Source organism: Ylistrum balloti, unplaced genomic scaffold (genome assembly GCF_031769215.1).
Source record: "Ylistrum balloti isolate Yb309-2 unplaced genomic scaffold, AGI_CSIRO_Ybal_v1 Utg369798, whole genome shotgun sequence".
Lineage (NCBI taxonomy): Eukaryota > Metazoa > Mollusca > Bivalvia > Pectinida > Pectinidae > Ylistrum > Ylistrum balloti.
Window position 1 is genome coordinate 874,820 of NW_026781977.1, and position 22,627 is coordinate 897,446.

General features: G+C 34.4%; 1 protein-coding gene across 4 annotated transcripts in view; it reads left to right on the plus strand.

Moving 5' to 3' along the window:
- The window catches only part of LOC132544438 (uncharacterized), a 36,316-nt gene that overhangs the window by 12,955 nt on the left and 734 nt on the right, over positions 1-22,627 (plus strand). Inside the window, exons 1-5 of one of the 4 annotated variants that reach the window (XM_060208035.1) lie at positions 10,274-10,410; positions 11,106-11,214; positions 19,333-19,520; positions 19,646-19,745; positions 20,173-20,300. In XM_060208035.1, coding sequence (XP_060064018.1) covers positions 11,125-11,214; positions 19,333-19,520; positions 19,646-19,745; positions 20,173-20,283 — 489 coding nt within the window. In that variant the 5' untranslated portion in view covers positions 10,274-10,410; positions 11,106-11,124 and the 3' untranslated portion in view covers positions 20,284-20,300. Of the gene's footprint in view, positions 1-10,273; positions 10,411-10,486; positions 10,568-11,105; positions 11,215-19,332; positions 19,521-19,645; positions 19,746-20,172; positions 20,301-22,627 lie in introns of those variants that run through there. The other 3 variants (XM_060208037.1, XM_060208036.1, XM_060208038.1) reach the window with 3 other exon arrangements.

Sequence of the window (22,627 nt, forward strand, 5' to 3'; positions counted from 1 at the left end):
GCGAATTCTAAGCATACGATGTAATTACAAAATTATCGCTGTGAGGAAACATAAAAAATTACACAGTAATGATATTAATTATTATACGAGTCAGCTGTATGATGCAGGTTTAAGTTTTGTATTTTGAAAGGTGAATTTCTTTTGTATGTTCTTTGTACAGTTTTAAAAACTATAGTCAATGTTAACAAATAGAAACATATTATCTATTCCTCATACAACAAACATCTATATACTCCTCATTGTCTCTTAGCTTTCAATAAGTACAAGAAGGATGAAACACCTGTATGATGCAGTTATACTCTTAATTGGAAGACACTTTCACATGTTTGTATTCAATTAAGAGCTGTTTTGATTTCCATCGCAAAAACACTTTTTTTACTTTTTGATAGATAATTTAATATTGAATGAATAAGGTCAGATCATAGGTTCTGTATCATGCACGGTGGTTATCGTGTCACACTATAATATTTAACTCGGATTCCAGTTCTATTGTATGATCAACCACCGTAATATGGTGTCTTTCACCTACATTAACAACTTCAATTTCCACTGCCAAAACTCTGTTTTGTTAATGTATAGTTCTGATTCTGTGGAAAGCTTTGCTGAATGTTATGCATATCGACGCTGTTGTGGATTGCATGTGTATTAGCAAAATATCAGTGCCTTGTTTGTTAACACATTTTACGTAAATTTTGTAGCTTTTTTCATCTCCAATGGTACATCTGTTATCATGACACAGAAAGCATATCAAGTATGATGTTTGAACCATACTTTGTCATGCCCTTGACAAAGTACCATGTCAGTATATGCAGATATCAGTATACTACATGCTAGTCTGTTGTATAGTTGGTATTTCATTTATGTATTCGTTTCAAAATTTCCATGTTTCATTCTGGGATCTCTGTAGTGATGATAAAGTATTCAAGTAAGATATCAAGAAAACACACGAAGGCAAAAGGAAACAAAACACAGATTACATACATAGAAAGCGCATGCTACATCCTTCTTTTACTGGTCGAAATACCCTTAGAAGCATATTAGCTTCGATCAACAAGGAATTGCGCGGACTGAATCAGTGCAAAGGACATTCCTACGGTATGCTAACATATCTAATTATGAACCTCGCTAATGCGGTCGTTAATCGTCGTAAATACAGTTATTAAGAATTCGATATTTGTGTTAAAGGCGTATACAAGATAACCGACAACAGTGTAAAGCATCTGGTTTTCTTACCAAAATGAAAAACTTGATATAGTTTTCAATCCTAGGATTCATAGTTTGCATAATAGGGACCAAACACATGACGTCATTTGAAATAATGTGGACAAGTATTCAATATGTACCTTGCGAACAATAAGTTATCCATTCAACTTCTTTACAAGACTTGAAACACTATTTTCTTTGTCGATATCGTGAATAATCTTTACCCATGAACATATATACTCAAGGGATAAAGAAACGCTATGTGACAGTATCGAATGTTGCATTACTGTATTGCGTGAAGATGTCTTCCGGGGAAAGCACGAAACAGGAAAATCTCGTGTACAGCAGTGTTGTGACATTGAGTTACACTGCTCGACATACCATTATGTAGTCTTCATAGAGACACATCATTTTCCGATATTTTGATTAATTTCTGATAGCATTTAACAATGGCACGGCTGACGGAAGTTCAGATGAGTCAGGCCATTGCTATGATTATGCAAGGTAAAAGGCAAATACAGGTTGCCACACATTTCGGTGTTCATATTTGCACTATAGAACGTATTGTTAGACGTCTAAGGGAAAGTGGACGGGTTGCTGACAGATCTAGGTCTGGGCGTCCGCGCGTGACATCATAACATCAGGATAAGTTTATCCATCTCGCGCAATTGCGCAATCGGCACCTCACTGCCACTGAATCTGTCCTTCATATCATAGGTACTCATAACCGCCCTATCAATGCAAAATCTGTAAGGAAATAATTGAGAAAATTTGATCTGCGGGCACGTCACCCATTTATTAGGTATACCCCTTACCGCTGCTCGTCGCCAGCGTCATATAGCTTGGGTGGCGGCACATGCCCACAGTATATTCCCATTGAGGCAATGGAGGCGGTTCTTGTTTACTGATGAATCTCGGTTCACCCTGTTTCGAGCAGACGTTTGACGTCGCGTATACCGACGTCATGGAGAACGTTTTGCCGACTGCTGCGTATTAGAGACGGATAGGTTTGTGGCGGATCGATTAAGGTTTGGAAGGAATTTCATATGGAGTTAAATCACCACTGGTTATGGTAGCGGGTAAGGTACCTGCTGCTAGGTATAGAGATGAGATCCTCCGAGCCCATGTTGTCCCATTATTGCAGCAAAACAACCTTACATTTCAGCAGGATGTTCAGTCCCGTCCCATATAGCGAGGATATGTCGCAACTTTCTTACTAACATCAAAATCTGCCCACTGGACTGGCTGCCATACAGTCCCGACTTATCCCCTATTGAGCACTTGTGGTAGCAGCTGGATAGACAGGTTCGACCATGCCAGTCTCCCCTGTTACTCTGGCCCACCTGAGAGCATCCCTCTTGGAAGAATGGGCTAACATACCAATGAGGAGGATAAACTCACTCATGAACTCCTTGCCTAGGAAAATCAGTGCTGTGGAGAGAGCGAATGGGGGACATAACCGGTATTGACTGGCCAGCTCCTACAACCAGTCCATTTCGATTTCAGATTACAGGATTATCTTTCAATTCCCTTCAATTACTCCAAAATCACTTACCATATACAAAAATTGTTGATTTTGCAGTTGGTTCTGTATGGATTAATCTTCATTTTTACTTTAAAATATTGAACATTATACTTGACATTTTGCCTAGAATCATCTTCAAAGTTTTCACATCGTTCCTTTATCCCTTGAGTATATTTTGTTTACATACAAGATCATTGAAATTATCATGCGATAGCAATTTTCCTGACATTTATGTCTGGTTCTGCAGATATTTTGCAGCAGTACGTCATCAACAATGATATATGGAAATTACTAACTGTGATTCCATCCTATAAACCATTTTCACCACTCATTAGCATCGAATTACTCAATATCCACGAATTCCCATATCAACGTATTAATAAACCGAAAAATGTTACATGAATTTATAGTATTATATTTACATTTTGACTTCGCTCCGCCTCAATGAAACTAGTAATGTCACTTCGTTGCATTTCCCAATGAAAGATGTGGGTCGCGTGCTTTTTTTCTGTGCGGCGAATCACTTTATGTCGGCGTAGGAATACATTGTTTACTCAAATCACACCTAGTAATATAGTTAACACTGCGAGGTAAAAATAATATTTCTGAATATGTAAGCTATTTTAATTATAAAAAACATTATTAATATTTGTTATGAATGACCATTTCATGTTGGATATATATATATTTAAATGTATAAACATGAAACAAATAAAAACTTCCAAGAACTATTTTTTTGCTGTTGTCTTGACGACGAGAGCAGCTTGATGACTGCTGTTCCAAATGTATACACACATGTACGATAAGTACAACAATGTAGCAAACTGTCACTGTCATGTAGTGTAGTGTCCGTAGAAGGCATAATGTTTCAGCGGAATTTTAAAATATTAAATGTAAATATAAGGATTGGACTGATTGTCTATTTTGTTGCTTGCATGGACTGATGAAGGGAAGTGAACCTCGTGCAAATGAAGTGAACTGCGAACTGTAAGAGTTATGTTACGAGGCAACATATGGGTCACGTGATCAACTTTTTCTGTCCTCCCAAAAATTCATAACGGCAGATTAATTTGAACAAAATATATTATTTTGACTGATGTTAACCTGTGATCTTGATTACAATTTAAAATATGTTTTAAAGTCATTAAGAATGCTACTTAAAAATTAATACTATTTCTTACATTTTAAGTAACTTTACATTGAATTAATTATTTGCTTCCAATCTTATTCATATTCATTATCATTAAATATCAAACACTTATGGTGAATTAATTATGATATTAGACTGAATACTGTAAAGATTTTTTTCCGACGGGTAATATTTTTACGGATTTAGAAGTTTTTAAACAGTGTAAAATTTTCTCTATCATTTTTTTCCTCGAAGTATCTTGTATTCCCAATTTTCATTCGTTTTTAAAATAGCAAACTACAGTATGGTGAATGTCCTTAGATTCAACAGAAAGTAAAAATATACTTCTACTTGTAGAATACAAGCACTTAAAACACAACCAGTAGAAGATTAGAGTGTTATAAGAACTTATGTTCCATTGATATTACCAACCTGAAGAAAATGTTCCAAAAATACTTGTATTTTACATTTGAATGCCGCATTGTATTGTTATCAGACACCAAAACAGAATAACAGTTGTATGATATACCGTTATCCACGTTTTTATTGACTTTCCTGATGTCTTGGTATCAAATCAGTCGTAGTGGTCACTTACTTTATCTTTTGTTTTTGCGTTCCCTGAATGCTTGCTTTCAAAATTTTGAGTTACATCAAGATGCAGACTAAGCTACTTCAACGAGCCATCCTATTTAAATGATTTTGCTAGCTTACAACTTCGCTTAGCATTGGTATATTTAACATTAGAGCATTGGCTGTACCTATCAGTCATCAAATCTCTTGTAATCATTTGGAAACTTCTCTGTGTTAAATTTGGAACATCTTAGGTGTCCGATTTGGAACTTCACGGGTGCGATTTTTGGACCATTTTAGGTGACACATTTGGAGAATGTCTAAAGTAAGACTGAAGATTGTAACACTGCTGAATATTATGATTACCTCGCATTTTTAGGCTTTTTGGGAAAGTCTTTGTTAACGAGAAGTTAATTGCGAGCTTACGTAAGAAATCTACTTAAGCTTTGCGACAAGAGGCAGTATCAGTAATGATGTCACTAATCTTCCCAAGTTCCCATTAGAGCCAGTGTTGACTATAACACGAATCTCGTTTCGAAAAGAATTCTTCACTAAGCAAAATATATTGTATTTTAGAGAGCAAATTTTGACAATTTGTCTGAAGTAAAAATTTCAAAAATGAAAGCATGTTGATATGGAATTACTAATGAGTTCCAAGAGGATTTACTGAAATATAACACTTCAAGCAATGTACAGAATGTTATTAAATATTATTGTCTTAGCGTTAAGCAACAAAATACTAGTAGTCCCTTCAAAGCCATCATCTAAAGAGGTTCCTTTTAAATCCGAAGTTCAATATGTGCATTCCATTCAAGGGCATGGTAACTCGTGAAGTTTTTAGCAGTTTCCTTCACAGAGAGGCGATACAGATACATACTGTTCATCAATTTAACATTGGTCGAAACTTGAAAGATACTGATATCGGGTTTTGTTGAATACAGTTAAAATAAACCTTATATCTTATTTCATTAGTTTACGACTCCCAGAAGTGTTAAGAGTCTATTTCATGTTTTTATCTAGAGGTTTGTCACTAACGCATGGTACGCCATTGTAAAACCAGTAATGGTAGCTGTAGTGTAAAATTATATCATATCTCTTCCAGACATTTACTATCGTACATCTAGCAAATAGTCTAGATATCGAGTTCTTTTCTCAAATTTACCATTATCGTTCCTTTGCTCCACATATGTGTTGCTTCAGTGGACAACTACGAATCTATCAGTTGTTGATATTAGACAATATTATATATATTTAGCCAACTAAACACCAGGTGGACCATTCTATTAATTTTACAAATCAAGTCTTTATTCTTAGATGAAGCTTTTCACGGCAGTCTTTTAAAACATTTTGTATCACTGATTGAAATCATTTACATGTATAATTGTTTTATTATTGAGACAAGGTTTTTGGTTCAGTAGTTCAGTTCAGGTTAGGTGTAGAGACGAGGATTTTAGGTACGATAAGTTAAGTTTTTGGATACGTTTCATTAAACGCCAAATAATACTACTTTATAGTGAACGTATGAAAAATTCTAAAAACTATACTTTGATCTGCTTTATATTTAGTTCAATTCAAGATTCAAGTATTTTTGAAAGCTAATAAATCTGATTTCAAATTTTCATATTTTTCTCTTCAGATTTATTGATTTTCGGCAGAACTATTTTTGAGCACTAATGGTAATAACTAAACATTGATTTTATATTCTTCCAATATTGACCATTTCTGTATGATCATTTAAATCTGATGTATCTGATGTAAAATATCCGAGACATATTTGTAACAAGTGTAGCAGAAATGCCAAGCAATTAATCGAGATTTTTTCTTCTACTTATGGCTATCTCGAGAAATAGTATTTTTTTGTTACAGTTATATGTTAACATTTTATTTTTGCGGATTGGTGCCACCTGTAATTGTGCTGAAAATGAACCTACATTTAAATTTTCTCAAAAATATAGCCTACAGTTGAAAGCAAACATTGTTGTGAACTGTCCACTTTGCTAAGGAGCTTGTTGTACTGAGAGTCTATTTGAATATCATAGATAGTGACAACCAATCAGCAAAGTCCATTAGCATGTTAAAGAACTTTCGTTTCATAGCTGTGTGGTAAAACGACAAACGACCCGATCTGATCCCTTAGAAAACGAACCATATCAAAAAAGGTGTAATGTGTATGTTTGTCATATCTTACTTATGGAATATAGCATACACACTTTATCTCCCAGACGTTCTCAAAGCTATAAATGGCACTTAAAATATCTAATTCTTTTTATCGTGCCAGACGATGTTGATATGTAAACGGTCCGTGCATTCAAGTGATTTCATAATTTTAGTCCAGACAGGAGAAAAGTGTACTGAAGACGCAATTGTTTTAACAACAGTTTGGCAATGCTGCCTGTGAAAACCACGTGTTGTGTAGCACACTACTGCTAGTTTGGCCTAAGCTATACTTTTGTCTTCCAATATCAACTCATGATATAGCATGCAGCCAAGTGCTTTGGACTATCACAGACAAATTCTGGTGTCTTCTGTCCTAAATCTGATTACGGTAGTATGGTACTTTCTAACCGTGGTTATTTCACACCATACAATTTATCAGCCTTTATATAGGTACGTGCATATTTCATGTTTACTTCACATATGGTAAGAATAAAGTATATTCTCCAGAAGTATATGGCAATATAAACTATTAACTTCATTTATATTTAAACAATTTCGAAACAGGTTGTCAGCTTATATTCATCACTCTTGCCTGCAGGAATGGAAGCGGGCGAGGTGTAAAAGGCAAGTGTGTAATCACTGCTTCATCCAACCACCCAAATATGGTTATATCTCTAACGCTTAATGCAGTTTTGTTGTGAGAAATACTAAACCATAAAAAGCACGTAATACTCAACACTTTCGGTGGATTTAAACTTGATTTAAGGATAAGAACTAAGAACTACTATCTGCTACTACATAGTTCTTATATTGGTTAAGATTTCAGTAATATTGCTAACAGCGTGAGGGGATTACTGACTATATTATTTTAATAGTTGTGGTTCATTCAACCAAGAAACTAAGTTCTTCATTTTTAAAGTATTAGGAAAATTGTTAATAAACGCAAATTCAGCATAATTTTTATTTGCCACCAAGCGGCGACTGTAACCTTGACATGGCTTTTCCCCCAGACTAAACATATTGACGTTCTATGCTTCTGCTAATTCTTTTCGGTTCTTTAATTGTGTTTCATTCAGCCATTGCCTACTAAAATGATAAAACTCTCTACACTGATATTCTTTAAAAATTTCTACTGAAACGGCTGTTCAAGAGGGTAAAGTTTTCGCTATTTTCGCGCATGCAATAAATACAGATACCGTGATTATATTATATATAGTGTAATGTGACGCTACCAAAAACGACAGCAATTTTCAATGTTTTACCTTAATATTTCGTTTGCCGTGGATAAATTCCAAATGTTTGTTTTATTTTGGCAAAGAGTGATCAAGAACTTGTGTTGGTTTACCTTTAAGAGAAGTTTATTAATAGAACGGTATGGGATGCCGTCACTTCCGGCATCAAACAAGGCGTGTGTGCCAAAATTTGATACCTTGTAGGAAAAGAAGATAAAACAGACACCACAACAACTTACTCTGTCGAAAGTCATGATTTTCCAGCACAAATGAGACGTCAGTATATATTTTGAACCATATCATATTGATTACCTCATAATTACACTGTAAATATGGAAATGAAGATAGGCGCTCCGTGCGCAGTAGCAGCTGTACACAGATCGATGTTACGTAACATACTGTTCACAACGCATAGGCATAAATGTACTCATGAACAGCAATATATTGTGAAAGTCGACAGATAGCGGACGCCGGACGACGGACGCCGCGACATACCTTAAGCTCACTTGGCGCTTCGGCCAGATGAGCTTAAAAAACGTTATTTTTATTCTGACCAGCGTCTTGTCTAGATGTAGGTCCCTGCAAATCTCTAAACACGTACACCTTAATTTCTGTAGTAGTATATTATGAAGATTTCAGTAAAAGAAAAAATACCTTCTACATAACGTTCATTAGAATCTACTTTATATTATTATGAAATTGTTGGTGTCAGTAAATAGGGAAAAAACATTATTTCAGAATTCATTATTATCTACAGACAATCAATTATTTGATTTTGTAGCTTAGCAAAAGCAGCTAGCTCTCTTGCCACGAAGAGCATATCCGGATTTTTTCAGGTTACCTTGCGTGTTTTAGTGGCGCCATGCGCAGATAAGCGTAAATAAGATGGTTGAGACGACAACAGCCGTGGCTCGTCGATACAAAATCCTTAGATATTTTCTAGTTTATTATGTAATAACAGATTTCTTGGTTACGTTTAATATGCCCATAAGGACTAGAAAAATACCCGTCGCAAGACCGTATGATCTGTGATATGAACATTTATGACATTTCTGCCCATTTCAAAAAAGTCTTGTAGAGAATCTTAGATTCGTTGTACAATAAATACTTAGATGCTGTTTTTTTTTAAGTAATCAGTGTGAATTCCTGCATATCTCATTCGCAAGGGTTGAAAGACACTTTTTCCGTGAAAGGTATCAATTTGGGTAGCGTCACGTTAAATCCATTATTCGAATATTGAATTTCATAGAGAAAATACAGTTAGCTACAAACTTTATCAAAATGTTTGAAAGTTTTAAACCTTCGAAAAAAACATTATTTACATAATCTGAAATCCAACCTAGATCGGTTGCTAGGAATACCAAAAGAGTTGCTATAAATAGAATAAACCGTATTTCGTTACTCGCGCTCAGTGAAAAAAGTCCAGTTTTCTAAATACATGTAAAACTTTGAAAATAATACTTTCGAAAAAAACATCCTTTACAGAATCAAGAAATATAGTCTAGAGATCGCACGCTTGGAATATCAAAAAAGTTCGTTTCTACGCCGAACTAAGCGTCGTTAGAGGCGCGAAGATTCAGGGAGAACATCCTACAAGAAAGACTGCTCTTGGAACGGCCACAAACTAATAACATCAACATCTTGAGTGAACCCACGCGCGGGAGTCTGTCATGTAACATTAGGGGAATTGGGCGTTTAAGCGTAATGGGGAAACCCCATAAAGTCTATTAATGAGAAGTTACCACGTCGTTATAACCTGTTATGTAATTATGTAAACAAAGTTACTGGGCTTGATCGAAATCGTTGTTGATAGGAACATGTGTCAGACAATGTTTTATCTTAGACTGAACATTAAGTCTCTATAACAACATTTCAGCTTCCATTTTTCTTAATATTGCAGTTAATTTAATTTTTTTAATGTCTTTCTCTTTAATAACGACAAATGGTTAAATGTGACTAAACAACGGAAGTTTATAAAATGAAAAAAAAATCATATAATGAAATATTGTTTTAGAGACTCGTGTATACCTTTGACTTTAAAGTTTAACATACTTACATTGGTCTATTTTTAAAATACCGTTAATTCTATTTTACTTCCTTGAGCGATCATCCGATACAACATCAGAGGAAACAACATGATGTTTTATCATCGCAATTATAGATATATTTGATCCTTGTTTTTGTCGTCTTTGTTGCCATCGATCGTCGTTTAAAACCACTCCGTCTGTTTCTCCTTGTTTAACGGTTTAGTATCAAATGATCTCTCGCCAAACCGACCCACAATGACCATTATTTTCTATTGAAATAAGACATCTACAAGGTTGTTAACTAGCTTGTGATTGGTCAACTGTTGAAGTGGAGCCTAAATCACGGACACGGCGGCGTCACAACCCGTTCCAGATCAATACCGACTGCGAATGAGTTAGAGAAATATCAGTGAGAGAGACGTGACCAAATTGTTTGGGAGATCGTATCGGGAGGGAAAGGATATTTACGCTCACGTGCATTAGACCAGACTTTCTCTCTCACAAATAGTTTACGTAAACCGCTGCACTGTTTGAGAGGTCGGTATTTGTGTATTGGGATCGAGCCAGGTACAGTCTAGTAATGCGTTCTCTGCGATCTGTAGACATGTTAACTAGCTTTTAGAAGAATATTGTGTCCTTAGTTTCAGTTAGATGTCATGCAATATTTGACCATCCATATTTCACAACTAAAAAGAATTATTATACTCATTTGGAATTAACTTAAGTATGCTTATGATTTATATAATTCCAACAATGATGTTACGTTTTCTTCAGTATAAACATATTTTATAGAAGTTTAAAGCGGTATAACGCAGTTTTACTCATAATCTCGCACAAGTTTTATCTAGTACAAAATTTACTTTTGCCATCTGTACAGTCTTCATTGAAGTTGAAATCGGATTTGCTTAGTATTGATATATCATAGAAATAGTTTACATCTTTCTATAAAAATCTGCGGTAAATGACCATTTACGCAATCGGATTATTTAACAGTTATATATATCTTGGACTTTTCTTGAATTTATTCACATTTGACTACCGATTACATATTCTGATGTGGATGAGTTAGACGAAGTGTAGACAATAACAACTTGTACATACATAGAAAGTACAGGACTGTTCATGTGATATGCCTGTAAACTTATTGTGCTGAGATAAAACACGATTACGGTTATTTATCACCTAAAGAATATTTAATTTTCATTAATTTGATCATCTTTCTGACAAAATATCTGTGAGGTTGACATTATCTTATATTGCAGACAGAGTATAATCATCATCATGGATTCAAATAACTTGTGGAAGATGCTAGTGGGTGTGGCTTTCTCTCTGATGGTGGTTGGAGCACAGGATCAGATTGAGAGTGTAATTGTAAGTATTTTAATATTTTATAATCACAAACTCTCTATAGATAACATATTTGCTTCAATCTGATGTTCGCATTGTGTTTGTGATATAAAAGGTTTCTACATCAAATCACATTAGTCAATTACCATAAGATCAATGTTATCAGTATTAAAATCTTCGCGAATCATTCTTTATATCAATCAAAATGAAAATTCATTTCTCACCAAAATTAAGTGATTTGCAGTTCTTGAAATACTATGGGGTGCTAAAAAATCAACCTCGTAATTACTATCTGTTTATGTCTAAATTGGAGCGTTCCGTAAGGTACACTTCTATATAATGTATTATCTACAAATGTCATTTGTAGTTTTGGAAATGTTAATGTTAACGTTATATATATATACGCATGGACGATGTTTCTTAAATAGGAAATTCCTGAAAATTATTTTATTTATTTAGAAAATCACAAAATCTATTCAGATTGAGTACGACAGCACCAAGTAATCAAGGAGTACAATTTTGTTAAAAATAGAGTTAATCACGTCATCACGCCATCACAAAAACCAATAGTGTTCTTTTAATAACACAACGAGAAATTGACTGTGAAATGATGTAATGATAAGGAACATTTGCGGCGTGGAAGCTTTCTCAAAATCCAAGTCAGACAAGCGTTTCGTTTACTTTCTTTTAGATAAATTCAACCTAAAAGTCTTTAGATTTTGCAAAAATAAGACATTCGTTTTAAAAAAGGAATTTGAGTAAATGAAAATTTTCTGAGTAAATATAAGCGGTAAATACGTCATGTTGTCAAAGTTATTTAGGATACAGACAATCAGCTGTTTCTGATGTACATTTCATTAGGAAGACACTAGTCACAATTTTTCATTCGTTAGTCTTTAAGTTCCAGTAAGCAGTCCAGCATAAAAAAACAATAAGTAAAGATAACGAAAATATTTAATTTTGTCTTCGACTTCTTAATAGACTTACCGTGCTATAAGATACGCGTTTTACTAACTTCGTTACATTGGTCTTCTAGATATGATTAATAAAACAGCCTTTTAAATGTTAATGTAATGTCACAGCGCTGTAACGATATATCTGAACTTCTATTATTAACTTATTAACTAATGTGTACAATGTTTGCGATAGCAGTTGGTAGACACTACTGGTGGACTTCCAATCCCCGAGGAGTGTCATAACGTGCATGTCACGTATAAATTCATTCAAATAGTGGCACGGTTCAGAAAATACACATGTACTGTATGCTGGTCTAAAACTATCTGGTTAATGAAAATTACGAAATCATATAATTATCGGGTTGCTGCTTATTATAAATGCGAAAAGAAGAACAAAATGTATTTTAATTTCTTTGTAAATGTAAAAGAATAAGTCCAGCTGCTTCGGAAGGAAAAGCGTCTTCTGCTTCATCGACGCTTCCTACCTTAAAAACCTAGGTCAAATGTAAGATATATTTGTTGTGAAATTGAGTGATATCTGAAGAACTAGGAACACTATCAAACAAGATAAGAGCATATCAACAAGGTTTTATTAGTGACCCTGAATACACCCATAAGCTTTGACGTCCCGTGTCTCCTGGAATCGTGCTGTAAATTTGTCCGTCAACACACGACATCTATTTTGAAAATCGAAATATCAAGAACAAACATTTGAGACAAAAGCGATATATAAATATATAAGCTAAACAAAATCATGATAAATTACAATAAAACTTTCATCAAGTAGTAAGGAAACATTTTGTAGGTAATATCAATAACATTTATTATAAACAAATGTTCATAACATAGGAAACATAATTTTATTATTTGTGTGTGTTTTCTGTCACACTTATCACATGGTATTAATGTTACATATCCATACTGTGAGTTATATATCACTTTTATGTATGAAAGGAACAGCCAAGTTCCAAGACTAAAAACAGAAAAATAAGAATTGGTCGAGATCAACAGAATGAAATGTATGGTATTTCACATAAATACATATCAACGTTATGTAGGCGTGTTAATTAAATGGTCCGGAATGGTAGTTCTATCGTGTCATTATCTACCTTTGGAGCTAGAAACCGAATTAAACATACACTTGTTTTCATTTCTCCTAAATTATGATTATCATTCTGTTGATAACATCAAATTACATTCGAACATTATCATGTTAACTACCTAACTTATTTTTTTCATAATCAGATGGAAATAATAACGATCTGTTTGACGTGTGTCCTAAGTAGATTAGGTAATATCGGATATCTTCGAACAAATGTAATGTTACTTACCTGCAATCAAATATAACTAAACGTTGTATTTATACTAAAGTATCAACCAATCCTGTCCTGAATGTATTTATTCGATATGTGTCTTTAAATGTGTCTAATTATCAAACTGTAGGAATCTGTCATATAACCTTTTTCACAAAGTCATTGGGAATGCAAAAAAAAGTCATACTCAGTATATCATATCTTAGATATTCAAGCTAAAATGAACGTATATTTAAGCATTAACACCGTTTTACTGGGTGATGGTAATGTTAATGTTGACATATGGGAGAGGGAGGATTCGCGGTTTATACGGCGGTAATGGCGATATTGCGTGTAAAATGTTAACTTTTAGAATGGAGACAAAAAGGTTTCATATGCAGTAACGGCAGCAAGACACCATTTTACATTCCAAACTTTTTTTTTTTTTTTTTCTAAATTGTACCTGAAACCATGAATTTTTCGTAGATAATTGTGGCGTTGCCGTGCTGATGTAAACGAACCGTTGGAATTCTGTAAAGATGACGTCATAGATACATGCTCATGTGACCCATTAAGATTGGACATATCGGCATATATCAGGATGGTAATATATGATATAATAATCGGTGAAATCACGTGATCAAATGATACCGCCATTTTATCTCTCAACTTAGGCACTAATTAAAGAAGCACGTAGGCTATTTATCACAGTAACAGTATCTGAGTCACGCCTGTGCAGCTGAAATCTGAAACCCTGTCAAATAACATTTTGGCGTTGTAACTTATCCTGTTCCATTTGTAATACTGCGTCATTCTTTTATAAAAACACCGTCTCTGGCCACACAGCAGTATACCAGATTAACCAGCTATGTGCTTTCATTCAGTTTGCAGAAAGGTTTGTCTTTCATATCTGAATAGAACTTAAAAAAATATCCCTATCAAACATGAAAAGAAATGTGATTCTAAGCTAGAATAAGATTTTCATGTCATATATTTCCGTCGGCTTCACTTTTCGTGGTTTAACAAAGATTCCTATTTTGAGAACACTCGATTTCTTAAGTAAACACAGCTCAATAAATCTACTCATACTAACTGAAATATGAAAGCCCACGAAAATTTATAGTGTTACAGTAACGTAAATTACGATGTTTTATCTTATTTGTCAAATCCTATCAAGAAGATTATTACCATTATCAATTCATTGGATAATGTCTTGCAGGTCTATTTTTCTCGTTTTGACTATCACAACAAGATCCCCTTTTCTTTCTAAATCTGAATGTTTGTTGCTGAAAATTAAAACATATTTATGTTTTCTGAAAGGTTTGTTACATAACAGTCGACTAAAAGTATCTACATACGATCTTCACACACGGTTTTTCATTCGAGTTATTTTTGGCAATACCGATGATGGTGGAATGGATTAAATGTACAGGGAACAACTGTGTTCCGAATTCCCCTCTCCACCGATTTACTCAAACTACAGACGTTTTCTAATATCTTTACCTGCGTGCTCCTTTTTCCTTGTAAATTGATTAAAATTGACTCCTCACGCCATCAGACTGACATTGATATCAACCTATTTGGGATCACCTCTTGCCCTTATTTTCACTGACGAGTCCTAGATGGACGAAACAGCTGCATGATATAGCACCACTGAAGAGTCATAGAAGGACAAAACATTAGTATGATATAGCATCACTGACGAGTCCTAGATGGACGAAACAGCTGTATGATATAGCATCACTGAAACAGCTGCATGATGCAATTTAATTAATTTTTTGACTCTACTGTATCTGATTTTTTAATTTGTGATAAAAGATACTGATCACTGGTGTGTCTTTTGTACAAATTTCAGTGATGAACGAAAAATAGAATCGTTCCCATTTCTTCCTCAGTAGAAAAGACGTTGGGTTAAAGTGTGTAAAGATTGCTACATCATGAATCAAACGTGAAGACAATGTACCAATACATGTTATCTTATTCAGCTTGCCAAGCTTTCCATTAAAGTACAAACAAACAGAGTACAAATTTGAAAACACGACTTCCATCAAAATGACGTTAAAATGATGGCGAGATCCAGTACATAGCTATTAAAACCGTGAATCTATTTGTGAATGACATTTCCTTTCACATTTCTCATATTAAACTTGTAAATATCAAATGAGTTGTTCCTACATGGTCTTTAGCGACTGCGTTATCAGCTTGTCCGCCATGAATCCCCTCCATCATGTAGAACTACATCCGAGAAGGAGTTTTCACGTTATTTATCATCATTATCCTCTGTTACAACTTAGACGAGCCAGTACTTTTATCTATACCTAACACATCACATGCTACTCTCCTGATTTCTTTTTTGTTTATATGTTTGTGATGACTGTTCGTGCTGTGTGCATACTGGTGCCAGTTTAATTTTATTTTACACGGGAAGTATTAGATGGAGCAGTGTGTTTGATATCATGACACATATGATACAAACACACGCATGTCTCACCCCTAACCACGTCACATGAACTTTGAGTTCACTGCTCAAATATCAACATTCACACAAAATTTCTAAACATCATGAATTAGGGACTCGGATAAAACAAACTAGTCGGGCTATTTTTAAAGTACATTAATGATTTTATGTTACGAAAACTGTGACCTAGCCGCCCTATATTTAGACTCGACCTTAAAAAATTGTATATCGTTACAGCATTCAGTTATCTTATCATTGTGACGTCATCCACTTTTGTCTTGAATGAAAATAAATCATTTGCTGGATACCCGTATCATCTGTCCTGGTTTTTAGCAGAAACATGAAGCGTTTGGTATAGTTAAATATTGTTTAACATCCTATTAAAGTTCATAGAGATGTTTTACATCATTTTCCGTTTTCCTTTATATAATATATATTTTTAATAAATACACATTTCCTTATGTTAGAAGTCCATAACTTTTATTGTTTGTGGTTTCAAAGACACAGCAAATTTAATAATCAAGTTGACGAAATCGACAGCCAGGAGCTGCATGACTTATAGAGCTATTTGTTGTTAATTACCATTGTTCTGCCTATTTACTCCTCGTAATGACTTAATGACGGTAATTGGAAGTTATTTTACGTCATTGTAATTTATCACCAGGCCCACTGTACTCTGCCATTTGTACCTATTGGTCTGGTGTACAAGCCGTGGTCGAGAGGTTGTTAGTTCTGTATCAATCATTCACTGGAAACGGTATTGTCATTTTTCATAAAAAAAACTTACAGACTGTTATTTCCTAATTACATACTGAACCAGACATTTAGCGGTTTTGTTCTTGTTTTTTTTTTTTTTGTTATTATAATTATTTTTTCAGTGGGGTTGAATTCTGATATTCCGTAACTTGATTCGGACATGTATCTTAATCTCAGGCGAAAACAAAAACAAGAACCAAAGATTACTTTTATATTTTGATAAATAACAGTACACCATATATTGTACAATTATTTCACTAAATCGGCAGATAAAAACTGTCAGTCTAGAATTCCAGAAAATACCGCCGTGACAAGGATAATGTACACTTTAACCATGAATTGAAACATAGAAAAAATATTTTAAAAAATAATATATGAAATATATATAAAATACGAAATATTCCATGCGCGTTGTTACTTTACACATATGTCACATATGAAGCTACACTTTGCGTCCAGTCCTGCAGGTACTGTGTAAAAACTGAAATAAATAAATAAATAAACTTGACTCATTTTACAACAGTTGCGAGACGAGTCTTTCCATCTTATACCAATCACGCTTGTTGGCCTGATTAGAATCGCAGGAGGGGTCTTACTGCGCGCAGTAAACCAGAGTACCCGGGGAAAAAAACCACCTGTCAGTTAGGTGTCCTCGATTCCGGACGTCTATATTAAAGTCGGATGCATAACCATTTATTTTTTTATTCATTTCTTTGTCCTCCATGACATTTAAACATTTTTGTTATTGCTGTTTTAGGGCTGTAGAATATCACCATCCAGAAATTTACTATCAGATAGTTAAAATTACCTTAATTCCGTATCATACCAAACATCGGCGCCAGACGGCGCTTTCTTTCCTAATTCCAATGACACGGAATTAAATCATTTTACACTAACTCAATAATTTTTTCTATTACAAGATTAATGAAAAACTAAGGAATTGAAATGAGATAACCTATAACGTTAATGTGAACTTAATCAGCCTTCAGTTCTCACTTCACAATAAACATCAATAGAACGACCTTGGTCCCTAAATGGGCTCTTTTATCAACAACACAGCAGTCGTGTTTTTTTACCCCTGGTTGATATCCTCAATTCCAAAACGAAAAGGAATGTATTATGAATCCTTACAACTTAAAATCAATGAGTTCTCTATGTTAACATCAATGTCGGTATGGCTTTGTCGTTCTCCAGTCAGAGACATACAGTGACGATGGACTTATATGTCACGATTCGTACAAATTATTTCACGGTTCAGAATATATACACACGTACTGGACATTCTTCTATCAAATCAGCATGAACATTTCTAAATATATCGAATAATTGGGCTTAGGGCGGTTTTTTTTCAATGACTTAATTCTGTCACCGAAATAAGTACAGACTTAATTCTGTCACCGAAATAAGGACATGTTTAATTCTTACACCAAAATAAGAACATGCTTTATTCTGACACCAAAATAAGGACATGCTCAATTCTGTCACCAAAGTGAGGATAGGCTTAATACTGTCCTAAAAAATGGCAGGCCTAAGCCCGTCCTCGAGATAAGAACATTATTGATTCCTTGCTTGAAATTCAAACCAGGAAGTAAGTATTTATTTCAAATATTCTCTTCAGAAATAATAAAATTATTTGTGAACCATCTTTATCAATCCAACGGAATGTGATTTGCAAAACTGATTATACGTTCAATAAGACAATATAGAAATATTGATTTTTCTGAATGGTTACCATGAAACTAAAATAATTATTTTGTCGCAAGTATCTATTTTTTTAGGTTTTCCAAAAATAATTGCTCTGTCCTATTCGTTTAATCAAAACTGTTTTTTTTTAATGTCCAAGCAACATTAAAGAAATTTATATTATTTTCTTAAAATCACACAAATATGACGGATGTGAAAATAACTAGTCATGATATTGAATGATCGATGTGTTATCAATAACTTATTACTGTCTAAAGTTCCCTGGAGAGTGATTTATTTGCTGCTGTTAACTAAACAAGGGCATTTTCGTTGTATTAATTCAAACCGAGTGAACGTTCGATTATCTCGAACGTAAAAAAATCAAAAACCTGGAATTTTCAATATTACTGCATGACTTTCCACACAGCACTTGTGTAGAATCAAACAAAAAAGCCTAAAGCTAATTATTAGTTGATTGTCATTGGAAAAAATCCATTTTTGTCCATTTCTATTTCGGTATGATAAGGTTGATGAGACATGACATCTTGTGTATAAAAGGTTTCATAGAAAACGTGCATACTGCAAAATCATTAATTTTTGTGGGAGTTTAATTTTCTTTGTTTTCGTAGATATGTTCTCAATCTGATCTCACAGAGTTACTTCTCTCTGACTGTGTCAATACACTCATGGCAGCCGATGAGAACTGAAGTGTGTTAATGTATCAATTCCATTTATGAGATGATTTAAGATGAAACTGAACAAAGTTTTTTAGCATCAGTTGATTTCTTGATTGCTTTTTATACACGAAATCAAAAGCTGAAAAAAACCGCACAAACAGAAGTGAAAACCACGAAAATCTCCTATATAATATGATATATTCATTATTGTTTTGTTTCGTCTTAGTTATAATTGATTGATATTTTTACATATTTGTTTATCTTTCTCTATTTTATTACGCACTTTGTCTCTAACTACAATATAATGTCTTTCATACCAGAGACTTAACAATACACTCTGCCCGCAAAACGCCGTGTGTGCCAATGTCTTCAGATATGATGAACCAGTAGGGCCCTATGTGGCGCGCAGCATCCTCCACTGTAATTGCAACAACTTTGATGAAAACGGAGGATGCCCATACCTAACGCCGAATGAAGACAACTCCCTATATCAATCACAAAGAAATCGGTAAGTAGAAGATGAAAACCATAAGGACACAACAAACAGAAATGCATGCTGAAAACGAATGATTTTCACAATTTCTTTCAGACTTGTTCGTTACAGGATAATGTGAGTTGGTTTTATTTTTCTAGGGAAGTGATCTGTGGGTCAGTAAGGACTATGTCGGAGTGTAGAGAAGGGCAGATAGCCAGGGAACGGAAATCCGACCGAAAAGGAAGAAATTATTTCGTTGTAAGTTTAGTTGTTGATATCGAAAGAAAGGAAATGTCACAATTTTACAACTCAACTCTTTGTCAAAGACTTGTGAAATTATACTTATCGCCGTCTTATTCTCTCTGTCCTTGCACGTGTTCTACCAGTAGGTCGCGATTTTTAAAGAAGGAAAATTATTTTATAACAAAATTTTCTGGAAAAAATCTAACTTATTCAACAACAGTTTCAGAGGATCAGTATACCAAATATCATTAGACGTTTATAGTGAACAAAGCCTTATACATTGTGAAGTAAATGAAAACATTGTACTCCGCCGTATAGCCATAAAGGAGAGACGTTCATTTTACACAAGCTCAACTTTCGGGTATAATTAAACGAAATACTTGAAAAATCTGAAGTGCAAAGAGCTTTTACGGTTTAAATATTATGTTTTTATAATTTGTAGGTGTATTGTCGCTGTCCAGAACATACCCGACCATATAATTTGGTAAACAGGTTGAAGGCAACTGTATCGTTGAGAATGTTCAAAACCCAATACCGATGTAACATTCTTTAATGTTTACATCAGCGAAGGTAAACAAAACATCTTGACATATCCTCCATACAGCAACTTTAGCATAGCTATAACCAAACCAGACAGAGGTGTATCGAAGGTAACATAGTGTGACGTCAGTATTGTATGTAGCCATAGAAACAGCGACTGTTCGACCTCAAAAAGGCTGGTCCACTTGGCTGATGACATCGCCAATAACGAATGTTTTTTAATCAAGATAACTTTGAACATGCTATTTCGTTTGGCTGCAAGTTTTTTTTTCCTTAAACCGAATTTTAATATTATAATGCACGCCAAACTTCATTAACAAATGTAATATGCTGTTGTTGCGACAAGAATGTCCAGAAACAAAAATATTAATGTCATACTGCCGAGGATTTGAATAAACCTTTTTTATAAACTAAAATACAGTTCCATTCCGATCATACGCCCAACAGACTGTGTTGCATTCCGTATATTTGGCTCCATTCTTTAAAGCATACTGAAGAGCAAACATACAGTCTTCTGTTCATACCCTGATGAAATAAGTGTGTTTTCTTGGTTTACCGACCTGTGAACCGTCTTGGTCTTTTTGAGACGGGTCGTCTTTAAGTAACAACCTCTTTCATCATCATGCGGGAGGCCCGTCCTGGTATAACTATCTAAGGTTTGTTGTTGCTTTACATCCTGTTAACAGCCAGGGTAATTTTAGGACGTACCAGGTTTGGGTGGTAGGGGAATTCGGAGTTCCCGGAAAACAACCACCGACCTGCCGAATGTCCCACGTAGGTTTGACCCCGCGATCAAGTGGCGGATAGCTAGTGATAAAGACGGCCAAATGGAAACCACTCGGCCACCATGGTCTCTTGCCTTGCCAAAGGACGCAACCATGCTATTTTAAAATCATAAAAGATGTATTAAAAATTAATTAAATCATTTCAAGGTAATTTTATTTATTTTTCATCTGATAATACATATGTTACATTTACGGTTTTAGTTATATATCGCTGTCGTGTAAAAGTTGTATTTACTCAAATTTAAGTACATTTCAGTAACAGAAATAAGTTACAAATTTTATACTACATTTAATGACCAAGGATTTTCATAAAACATTAGAAACACGACTTTATACTCGTCGTAAGAATAACGGCGAATTTATTTGAACAGACATTTCATCACCACGTATTTCTTTGCTTTGAAACATAAAAAATTATGGAAAATGTTATGATGGAATATTGCTAATTATCTTGTTATCAAATTTAAAAAAAATAATAATATTGGCTTTATTGCAATTAATCAGAATTGTTTTCTGAAGAGATAATTCACCTAACCATAAAATTACTTTTAATATCAAAATTTCGCATAGGCGCTGCCCAGGTTTAATGATCTGGGGGCTTACCCTAAACTTAGCAACAGCACGTGCTGTTATTGCCGATAAGGCAAATTCATATCACAAAAAAAGCTATATCGCCCGGATTTTCAATTAACCCGTTTCGTTCTTGTGTCTGGAATGAATACATCATTCCTATTTGATCTCGACTTCCGGAATTAATACATGGATTTCTTTGTTATCCATTCAACCACACAAAGGCGGAAAATGTCGCCCGTGAATTCAGATCAGCCACACTAAAGAACAGCCAAACATAACATTTGAGATTCTATGATTAATTTTCTGCTTATGGAAGCTATTTTTTTAATCTAGCGTACTTTGTTAGCAAGTCTTATTTAATTTGTTACTGGTATTTTTTTCCATTTTCTACCGTCTGAAGACTTTTTTTTAATCAAGAGTTACATTTTTCCAGGTAGCCATAATTTCAAAGAAGTATTGAATTCATACCTTGTTGATTAAATCTAAAACAGTTTATACATTACTTCATGTTCTTGTACAAACACAAGAATATGTCTATGATACAAACAGTAAAAAAGAAATCAAGATTCGAAATTTTCGATTAAACATATCCCAAAAAAATGTATCCTATTATGTACATACCTTAGGTTTACGAAATATTTCGTCCAATGGAAGAATCTGACACAAATATACAAGGAAACGCACATTGTATAGTAGTTTATAAAGCCTGTTCAATGACTTAAAATCCATTGAAGCATGACGTCGAGTTCCGTGTGAATTAAATTGATCTTAACACCCGTGAGGCGTGACCTTTTCACACCGTGAAGCGCGACCTTGACTACCGTGAAGCGTAACCTTGACTACCATGGTGTCGTGACATTGACTACCAAGTGTCGTGACCTTGAGTACCATTAAGTGTAAACATGACCATTGTCGTGAGGTTTGACCTTGACTTGGTTACTATGGAGCGTAACCTTGATTAAAATTCAGTGCACTTTGGTTGACATGCAGAGTGATGGC